Here is a 10,954-nt window from a genome sequence, read left to right on the forward strand (position 1 = left end):
TTCTTGGTTAAAAATGTTGGCTCCTACTTCAACTTAAGTAACTTTTTTGTACCTTTTGTTGACGTCAGGAAACACCTATTGAATGACAGTGAAGTTGACGCTATTGTAATTCTAGTGCACAGTGATAGTGCTGTAACCAAATGAATATCGATAGCACTGTTGGCGCGCCGAATCTGACGTCATTCTGACGCTGCTCCAATCAGAGGGCACGACTGAAGACGCGCTCCAGTTGCTGGGTGTAAAGTGAATGACTATGCATCTGTCTGATGTCTTTGAGTACAGTGAAGATGTCAAGAGCAGCGGCACAGAGGAGTCCCTGGACAACTTTGAAAACAAGGTGTGCATTGTTTTCTTTTTGCATGTTAATTTGAATATACAGTTAGGCGGCTTATATTCTATTAATATAGCATAACGTACAACAAGCAATGCATGAATTTCGCAACGCGTCCTGTGTTGTCTTATAACGTTACACGTTCGGTATTACTCAAATGTGCACATTACAAATGTGCACATTACAAATACTTTATAATAAATAAATAAGAATTCGAAAAATATTCTGTTTATTTTTAATATCTTTAAAAAAGTTTGGTACAAGAACAACATTAATGGTAATTTTCTGGCTGCGTAATGTTAAGTAACACTTTGACATATAAATGTTGATGTCTGAAGTATGCTTAATTCTATGGATGTACACAGTAGTAGGCACTTCAAGAGCTATTGTCTGCCACTAAGAGCAGACAGATTAACCCCCTGTAACTCTTGCATGATGCAGGATACTTTGACTTGATGACACATCTGGGTCAGTAAAGTACCTCTGTTTTTCTGTAGGACTGAACACTGAGATTCAAGAGCTGCTCTGTAACCCAGCACAGATTGTGTGGTATGAATTTATTAGCATTCTACGTGCAATATTCTATGTGCATTGTGCAAAGTCTTTGTTGTCTTACACACACACACACACACACACACACATATATATATATATATATATATATATAGATAGATAGATAGATAGATAGATAAATATGAGTCAGTGACTTGATGGGTCATTTTTTGTCCAAAGGCCTAAATAATAATAAAAACAAAGATATGACATCCAAAGTATGTAAGGTAGCACAACTAGATCTCTTTTATTGAATCCAAAAGATTTTAATTATATTTTGCTACATATAAAGGTATTTTAAAGATTTTGAAGTGTCAAAAGGTCATTCGGTTTAACCGTCCAAAGGCCAATACAGCCATTTCATTTGTGATTAAAATATCTTAAAATGGAATAAATGTATATATTTTTTATTCTGGCATGATTTTATAACATCATATATCAACATAGTGCAAAATGGTATTAAAATTATGTGTAGAAGTCATTGCTTTGTTTTGAGAAAGAATGCCCGGAAAAAAATAATTTCATTGATGTCATTCGGAGTAACCAATATAAAGAGACCATTTTGGATCAAGTCATGCGGTCAATATCATGTGACAGGATGTGACATCATTCAGACACCTGCAAAGGACCACATGGTCATGAAGCAAAGTAACTCTCTCTTAACTATTTGAAAAATTCATGTTTTCATTTGCTCATACGCATGTCCCGAAACATCAGGTCATTTGGTACAACCGCTATAAAACATGGAAAATGTTATAATATTTTAAAAACTTGTACTAAATATAAAATGTTTGATTTTCATTTTGCTAGCTAGATAGATATCAGCCTGTTAGCATTGTTTGAAAATATCGTCATTTGGTATAACCAAAAGTGTCATTCGGTAAAACTGAAATTTCATTCGGTAAAACCGAAAAGCAGTGTTAATTGATTATATAAACAAAATAATCTCATTGTTAACACTTAATAAAACTTCAAAATTAATTATATCTCCATTATGTTTTTTTTTACACTTTTAAAAACCTTATTCGTTTTTAAGAACTTTTTTAAAAAAATCTAGTTAAAGACACACGTGGCAAGTTTTTAGATATGTAATTTTTGTATCCATGGTTGAAAAATATTTTTTTCTATTTTCTAAAAAAAATGATACTATGACTAATTTTTAAACATTTTCAATATGTACATTTTTACAGATAATTTCATAAATAGAGACCATTTCTTGGGCTTATTCCATTTGATCTGAACAAAAACTTGTAAGAGATATTTTAAATACGTGAAAAAATAGCTTCCTGCTACTTTATTTTGTTTTTAAATATATTAATAATTTTATTTAAGCCAACATTTCTTTCTTTCTTTTCTCCAAGAATTTTTAATGAGACTCTTTTACAATCTCAAGACTGTTACTTTAATTTAAAATACATTTCCTTTTATTATTTTTTCCCCCCTCAAATCAGCTATCAGTAAACTAATCCACCATGAGTACCCAAGTGGAGGCAGATGTCCGCACCATCTCTCCTGAGATGCCGGCCATGTTTGATGGCGTGAAGCTGGCTGCTGTAGCTACGGTGCTGTATGTCATAGTGCGGAGCCTGAACCTCAAGTGTCCCACAGCGGCCCCTGACATCACCTGTCAAGACACCCCTCTCAATCGCTACCTGCTGAAGTCTTGCCCTGTTCTAACCAAAGAGTGAGTGCTGTGGCCTAGAAGACTTTCTTGTCATCTTTCAGCTGACTTCTCAGACATGGCCATCTTTCTTGATTAGCTGGTTTTAGGTGTGTTTAATAAAGGTTGGAGCAGGACAGTGGCCTTCCAGGTGCAGGTCTGGACACCCCTGCTTTTAAACTATACTTTATAACTATTACCCCTGCATCCAGGTACATCCCTCCCTTGTTATGGGGAAAGAGCGGACATCTCCAGACTGCTCTTTATGGGAAGATGGGAAGGGTGAAGTCCCCTAAACCTTGTGGGCTGCGTAAATACCTTCCCATGCAAGATGGAGCCACTGCCACCTTTGACCTGTTTGAGCCACGGGGCATCCACAGCACAGGAGGTGAGCATGGGTTTTGCATTAAATAGATAGTTGTCCTAAAAAACACACAAAGCTGTTGTGTAATTTCAAAAGGTTGGAATGTTGCGCACAAATTATACAGATTACTTGCTTTTATGGTGCATTTTTGTCATTGTTTTAGACCTTGACAGCCTGTTGTTCCCATCCACTAAGGGTGTTTATGATTAAGACAATTCCTCTGGAGAGGGAAAGGTGTTGCTCTACTGTTACTGGAGTTTATCTGTCTCTGTCTCATCACAGATGACATCACCATGGTGATCTGCCCTGGGATTGGAAACCATAGTGAGAAGCATTATATACGGACCTTTGTGGATTATTCCCAGAAACAAGGCTACAGGTGCTCTGTTCTCAACCATCTTGGAGCGCTACCAAACATCGAGCTGACTTCCCCGAGGATGTTCACCTACGGTAAGCCACGTGTGTTTGTTTTGAACCAAGCATGCTTGTGATAAACAACTAGGCAGTTGTTCACAATTAATTACATCAAAAGATACATCAAAAAAAATTATATTATTAAAACATATATATATATATATATATATATATACATATGTATGTATATACATGTATGTGTGTGTGTATATATATATATATATACAAGCCGAATTCCGGAAAAGTTGGGACGTTTTTTTAAATTTGAATAAAATGAAAACTAAAAGACTTTCAAATCACATGAGCCAATATTTGCATAACATCATCAAAAGATTCAGAGAAACTGGAGAAATCTCTGTGCGTAAGGGACAAGGCCGAAGACCTTTATTGGATGCCCATGGTCTTCGGGCCCTCAGACGACACTGCATCACTTATCGGCATGATTGTGTCAATGACATTACTAAAGGGGCCCAGGAATACTTCCAGAAAGCACTGTCGGTAAACACAATCCGCCGTGCCATCTGCAGATGCCAACTAAAGCTCTATCATGCAAAAAGGAAGCCATATGTGAACATGGTCCAGAAGCGCCGTCGTGTCCTGTGGGCCAAGGCTCATTTAAAATGGACTGTTTCAAAGTGGAAAAGTGTTCTATGGTCAGATGAGTCCAAATTTGACATTCTTGTTGGAATGTCAGAGGAGGGAGACATTCCAGCGTGTTATCAGTGATCAGTTCAAAAGCCAGCATCTCTGATGGTATGGGGGCGCATAAGTGCATACAGTATGGGCAGCTTGCATGTTTTGGAAGGCACTATGAATGCTGAAAGGTATATAAAGGTTTTAGAGCAACATTAAATGAAAAATACATCAAAGACAACCACGAACTCTTCAGCAGCTGGAAACCTCTATCAGGCAAGAATGGGACCAAATTCCAACACGAAAACTCTAGAAACTCATAACCTCGATGCCCAGACGTCTTCAAACTGTTTTGAAAAGAAGAGGAGATGCTACACCATGGTAAATATGCCTCTGTCCCAACTATTTTGAGACCTGTAGCAGGCATCAAATTTGAAATTAGCTCATTTTGTGCATAAAATTGTAAACTTTCTCAGTTTAAACATTTATGTTATCTATGTTCTATTGTGAATAAAATATTGGCTCATGTGATTTGAAAGTCTTTTAGTTTTCATTTTATTCAAATTTAAAAAACATCCCAACTTTTCTGTAATTCGGGTTGTATATATATAATGTTTTAAATATATATGTAAAATTTTGAATGATAATACATATATATATATATATAGTATATAAAATATTACAGTATATAAAGCATTTTTAGTATGTAAGTTTTATAGTATGCAATATAAAAAATTATATTAAACATATATATATATACGCATATATATGTTTAATATATTTTTATATTGCATACTGTAAAACTTACTAAAAATACTTTATATACTGTAATATTTTATATACTATATATATATAATCATTCAAAATGTTTTAAATATATAACTTAACCATGTTTTTAAAATGTGTAATTATTTACTTGTATGATTTGAACAACTTATTTATATACTTATATTTCAATAATTATAATGTAGAAAATGTACAGCAACAACTGAATGCTAATTTCTATGTTTTGTGTCTATGGTTTATTATGTAACACTATGTTAAAGGCTGTACCTGGGAGTTTTCAGCCATGGTGGGCTACATTAAACGCACATTCCCACAAACTCAGCTCATTGTGGTGGGCTTCAGTCTGGGAGGGAACATTGCCTGCAAGTACCTGGGTGAGAATCCAGCCAATCAGGAGAGAGTGCTGTGCTGCGTCAGTGTCTGCCAGGGATATAGTGCTCTGAGGTGAGAAATGATTGTACACTTAATATAAAACACTTAATAGGATATGTTTTAGTAGTGTTTTCTATTCTATATATTTGTAATTAGGGCTCAGGAGACATTTCTACAGTGGGATCAGTGCAGAAGGCTGTACAACTTCCTCATGGCAGACAACATGAAAAAAATCATTCTATCTCACAGGTTATTATCATTTATTGTGCGGCTCTATTGAAAATTTGATTCTGATTTGTCAAACACTGCATTCTGGGGTCAGTGTACAGTGAACTAATAATTCTCACAAAATAAACCACTTCAGGATGACACAATCTTTTATTTACTGACCATGTGTAACAAATTCAAATAAATCTGTCCTGTAGGGGAAGTTTATTTGGTATGAGCTCTAGCAAAATGGAGTCTGCCGACCTCAGCCGTCTGTATACAGCCACCTCACTCATGCAGATTGATGACAACATTATGAGGTACTTCAAAAGCTTTCATGAGACAATACTGACCTGCATTAAAGCATTAATACTGAGGGATGTTTAGATGGCAGATAGGATAAGTGGTAAAAACAGTGACAGACTGCAGCTTATCTGCCTATAATATTTTTTTTTCTATTAGGAAGTTTCATGGACACAACTCTCTAAAGGAGTACTACGAGAAGGAAAGCTGTGTGCATTATATTCACAATGTAAGTAATATCATTAAAAGGTCATATTAAGTCATATTATTTGACAGTATTTATGAAAACTTTGTCTCTTATGTCAGATCAGCGTTCCTCTCTTCTTGGTGAACTCTTCAGATGATCCATTAGTCCACCAGTCACTGCTGACGATCCCTCGCACACTAGCAGGTATTTGTATACTCAATTATTTATTTTCCTATTATATTATTTATCTATTTTATTAAACATGTTTATCCACTGAAGGACAGATTGCGGATTATTGTAACGCTTTCCATTTCACTTGAACATTTCAGTAATACTTTAAAATAAAGCTTTATTTTTTTTAACATTAACTACATTCGATAAAGTGCCCCATAATGTTATTTTAATGGTTCCAAATTTTGTTTTGGACGTCTCTTATAATTGGTTTACATGCATCCAAGGTCAAAAACATTAATTTTCTCATAATATACATCACAGCATCACCTCTTTTCTCAGCATCTGAAACAGTTCAATAACAGATTCAGTCTCTCTAAAGCCCTCCTTTCTGAGAGCCTACTCTGCTCTGATTGGTCAGATAGCCCAGTCTGTTGTGATTGGTTCATGCTTTATCAGTATGAGCTCGTTCAAATGCTCAACCTTCAAATACTTGGTCAGCATTGGGTAGCACTCTTTCAGAAACCCTCCATCCTCCCCAGCTCGACCTGTATAAATATGCTATGGGTAATTCGTGTATGCTATATTGTACAGCAGCAGCATGTCTTACTTGCTCACAGCAGCGTGTTGTGTATGTATTGGCAGTAGCAAGCCCTGTGCTTGCTCTGCAACAGCAGTGTAGCAGATCTATTCTGCCAAGACCAAACATATCAACATTGACATATCCATTACCATGCCAAACACTCCGAGAGTTGTCATAACAGAACTAATGTTAACAAATCAGACCTTACTTTCAAGTGTTACCATCATTTCAATAAAAGTTGTCTGAAACATAACCAGCACCGCAATGCAAAAGGCCATGCGTTTTCGACACGTATGGCCTAATAGTGCTTTTAGGCACCTATTAAGACTCTCAGCACCGAGTCTAAGATCATGCATTGGACACTTCTGCTGAATTTTTTAGGGCCATCTGATCCTTCCCTCTGTGTTTATTTATCAGATTACTGCCGTCAGCTTCTTCCTTTAAGCCTCAGGTGAAAGATCCAACAGTGAATCCCTATTAACAAGTCTGCCACGCACAAAGGAAATACGCGTTACCTAATCTTCAGGTCCTTGCACTGAGCTTCAACGGAACTTTAAAGTTGATGCATTTTTAAAGAGGCCACAATAGAGGTCTTTGCAGCCTTGCAAGCTTTGGCTTGATTATTTAGCCTTTGAGTATATGTCTAATTGATATTTAAAGGGTTAGCTCACCCAAAAATGAAAATAATATAATTTATTACTCACCCTCATGCCGTTCCACACTCGTAAGACCTTCGTTCATCTTCAGAACACAAATTAAGATATTTTTGTTGAAATCCGATGGCTCAGTGAGGCCTCCATAGCTAGCAATGACATTTCCTCTCTCAAGATCCATTTAACATATTGCTTCATTAAGCTTCGGAGCGTTATGAATCTTTTGTGTCGAATCATGATTCAGATCGCGTGTAAAACTGCTGAAATCATGTGACTTTGGCGCTCCGAACCGCTGAATCGACACAAAAGATTCATAACGCTCCGAAGCTTCATGAAGCAGTGTTTTGAAATCGGCCATCACTATATAAGTCGTTATTTTGTTTTTTTGGCCCACCAAAAATATTCTCGTTGCTTTATAATATTAATATTGAACCACTGTACTCACATGAACTGATTTAAATATGTTTTTAGTACATTAATGGATCTTGAGAGAGGAAATGTCATTGCTGGCTATGCAGGCCTCACTGAGCCATCGGATTTCAACAAAAATATCTTAATTTGTGTTCTGAAGATGAATGAAGGTTTTACGGGTGTGGAACGACACGAGGGTGAGTAATTAATGACATTATTTTCATTTTTGGGTGAACTAACCCTTTAATGCTGTTAAATGGGTTATAACTTCTTCTTTTTTTCAATTTTTAATGTTAATAACTTGATCCATTTATAATAGGATTGAGAACCAGTTTTTATTCAGTAGCACTGCTATTGAATCTACAGCCTGAAACGGACAATGTGAGAAGTACAGTCCGATTCTCAAATTAATGTCTTTCATGAACCACTTCTTTTTAGTGGATAAAGCATATTGCGACAAGTTCTTTGAGATTCACTTGTAATGTTAAAGTTTTTTGCACAAAAAAACAATATAGAAGTCAGTTCTTTTTAGTAAATCGAAAAAATATTGCGCAACCAGTGTAGTCTGATTCCCGAACTAATGCCTCTCTTGAGTCGCTGCTTTCTAGTGAATCAAAAGCTTGTTGCCCAACCAGCGTGGTCCGATTCCAGAACAAATGCCTCTCATGAGTTTCTTTTTTTTTTTTTTAAATGATCATGACATTGATTTTTTTATATGTTCCTTGAGGTTTACTTACAACCTTAATAAAGTTTTTTTTTCACAAAAACAGATATATAAGTCAGATCTTTTTAATGAATCAAAGCATATTGCGCAACCAGTGCATTCTGATTCCCGAACGAATGCCTCTCATGTACCAATTCTTTTTTTAGTGAATCAAAAGCATATTGCACAACCAGCATCCAGTTTCCAAAATAATGACTTTATTTGTTCTTTTTATTTAATAAAAAACATACACCATGACTAGTGTTGTTTGATTCTTGAATGAATGAATCTTATGAGTCAAATCTTTTTTAGTGAATCAAAAACATCCAGTGCAGTAAGTAAAGTCCCATTCCTGAACTAATAACACAAACACATACAGCTTACATCTAACTGAAATGAACCTTTAAACCAGCATAGTTACTGAGTGGTCATTCATATTACGCGTTGTGTCAGTAGGCTAGTATTTTATAAATAATATTGATGAATGGAATATGCTACCACACTTTTGTTTGTATTGCATTTACGCTTCTTCTAAAAAGACTGTAAATCTTTACTGTTTCCTCACAGAAAAAAAGGAAAATGTGATCTTTGCACTGACACTCCATGGAGGTCATCTCGGCTTCTTTGAAGGTGCTGTTCTTTTTCCTCAACCTCTTTCCTGGATGGATAAAGTCATAGTCAGTTACGCCAATGCTATCTGCCAATGGGAGAAACACAAGCCGCAGTGCCAGAAGGAAAAATAAACCAGCCTGCAGCACAAAGCATAACACTTTATGGAGTTTTGCTTGATTGCTCTGAGTTGAGGTTAGATGATGGTTCTAAAGGTTTGACTCACCAGAGTTTGCTCTGACCTTGAAGAAGGAATCCGAGAGGAAGCACATACAGTAATTTACACCGACTATAAGTTGAGTCAGATGTCAGTGGTGTATCGCTACAAAGCTGGACAAACTGTGCAGAGGGATTCGTAACATGTTTTTAAAAAGGAAAACATATTTGTCAAGAGGAGTTTGTAAAGAGGTTAAGACTAATAACTAACACACGTTTACCAGCTGTCATTTACATAGTTTTTACTATACTATGTTGTCAGCGTATCTGTTTTATGAGATGTTAAAATTCTGATTAGTTTGAAAATGACAATATTTAGTGATATAAGTTTATTATAATTTGAAAGTTCGCACATACATTTAAATGGGCAATGTCTTTCAGGTTGCCTTATGTTTAATTGACACTTTATTCTATTTTTAAATGTATCACTTTATTGCTGCTTCAGTGGCACAATTATTTTTAGTAAATTGTTTTCTGTAGATGGGAGCGCAAACGATTGTAGCAATATTCATTTGTCTGGCAATATCTCCTTCAGTTGGCCTCTTTCAAAAGTACATGATTTTATTACTATGTGGATGATCTAGGTCTGCATTTACGAAATGTCTTATGTCCAACCAGCAGATGGTGAAAATGTTTTTCTTTTCAATCTCTGTTGTTCTTACTGTCGTTCTCTGATGTGTTATATTAGACCTCTAAATATACATGTCCAATTATTTGCTTTCAATGTAACATTAAACCAAGGTAAGAACAATGACATATAGTGTTGTTACTGCACTCTAGAAGTCGTTTAGCCTGTTTACATAAAGAAGGAGTTCCAGCTAGTAGGCTATATCGCATGTGGAGGATGCTGCAGGAAGCAGATCATATATAGCCTTTTCTCGCAGCAGCTGGAATAATTAAAATCATTTTGATGGTGGATTTTAATCCAGGAAGGTCCAAATGACAATCATCAGTGACAACTGGAGATTCACCTGTAGTCAAAAGCAAAAGACTTCGGACTGCGGAGTGGCTACAGAAATTAAAATCTACAGGTAACGCTAATACACACTAAATACACATAGTCACACAATGCTGATGTTGTTAACATTAACAATTTGAGAATAAAGTACAACAATAATAATAATTTGCATGGTTTGATGTGATATGAGCTAAGCGATCGTTAGATTTAATCACCATTGGCAGCGTGATTTATTGTAATGCTTTTTTTCTCAGATGGTCAGAACAAAAGTGGCAGACATGTTACTTGCTTGTTCAGATGACATTTTTCGGTGAAAATTCTTATTTTGGTCACACTTCCAAGACTACAATCTGTGATTCTGAAGTACAGTATCTACACCGGTGCGGTGACTGACAGCAAACATTAGATTCATCCGCGCTGAGGAGCCGCGCCGATGCACAACCCACGTAAAGATGATAATTCTGAAAATAACTGCAATTGCTGATTTCAAACAGAGATGGCGACAAAGAGGCAAAACTTACGGACTGCAGCTTTAAAAAGTCAACCGTGACTACAGTGGTTCAACCTTAATGTTATGATGTGAATACTTTTTATGCATGAAAACAACAAAAATAACGAGTTTTTTCAACAATTTCTTCTCTACCATACACATTTGACGCAGTTCAGTGCTTCCGTGTTTACGTCCAAACTCCGGCTCATTATCGGCCGAGCTGTTCACGTGAGCACCACGAGGCATGCGTGTCATGCAGATGCTGGCCAATAATGAGCTGCTGTTCGGACGGAAGCACTGAACTGCGTCAAATGCGTTCAAGTCTGACAGGGTAGAGAAGAAATTGTTGAA

The 10,954-nt window shown here is 36.2% G+C and overlaps 1 protein-coding gene across 2 annotated transcripts; it reads left to right on the forward strand.

Annotated features, from left to right (window-relative positions):
* The first annotated feature begins 222 nt into the window (after nt 1-222).
* Nucleotides 223-9,909, forward strand: abhd2b (abhydrolase domain containing 2, acylglycerol lipase b). Of its 2 annotated transcripts, XM_051884898.1 has the most exons (11): nt 223-337; nt 829-880; nt 2,335-2,567; nt 2,756-2,931; nt 3,190-3,357; nt 5,001-5,184; nt 5,269-5,361; nt 5,538-5,639; nt 5,782-5,851; nt 5,929-6,013; nt 8,898-9,909. In XM_051884898.1, exons 3-11 carry the CDS (start codon nt 2,356-2,358, stop codon nt 9,071-9,073), a joined length of 1,266 nt encoding a protein of 421 aa, XP_051740858.1. In that variant the 5' UTR covers nt 223-337; nt 829-880; nt 2,335-2,355; the 3' UTR covers nt 9,074-9,909. The 2 variants fall into 2 exon arrangements, with proteins under 2 accessions (XP_051740858.1, XP_051740860.1); XM_051884900.1 differs by lacking the exon at nt 8,898-9,909 and having other exon boundaries at nt 5,934-6,013.
* The last annotated feature ends 1,045 nt before the right edge of the window (nt 9,910-10,954 follow it).

Source organism: Ctenopharyngodon idella, chromosome 24 (assembly GCF_019924925.1).
Source record: "Ctenopharyngodon idella isolate HZGC_01 chromosome 24, HZGC01, whole genome shotgun sequence".
NCBI lineage: Eukaryota > Metazoa > Chordata > Actinopteri > Cypriniformes > Xenocyprididae > Ctenopharyngodon > Ctenopharyngodon idella.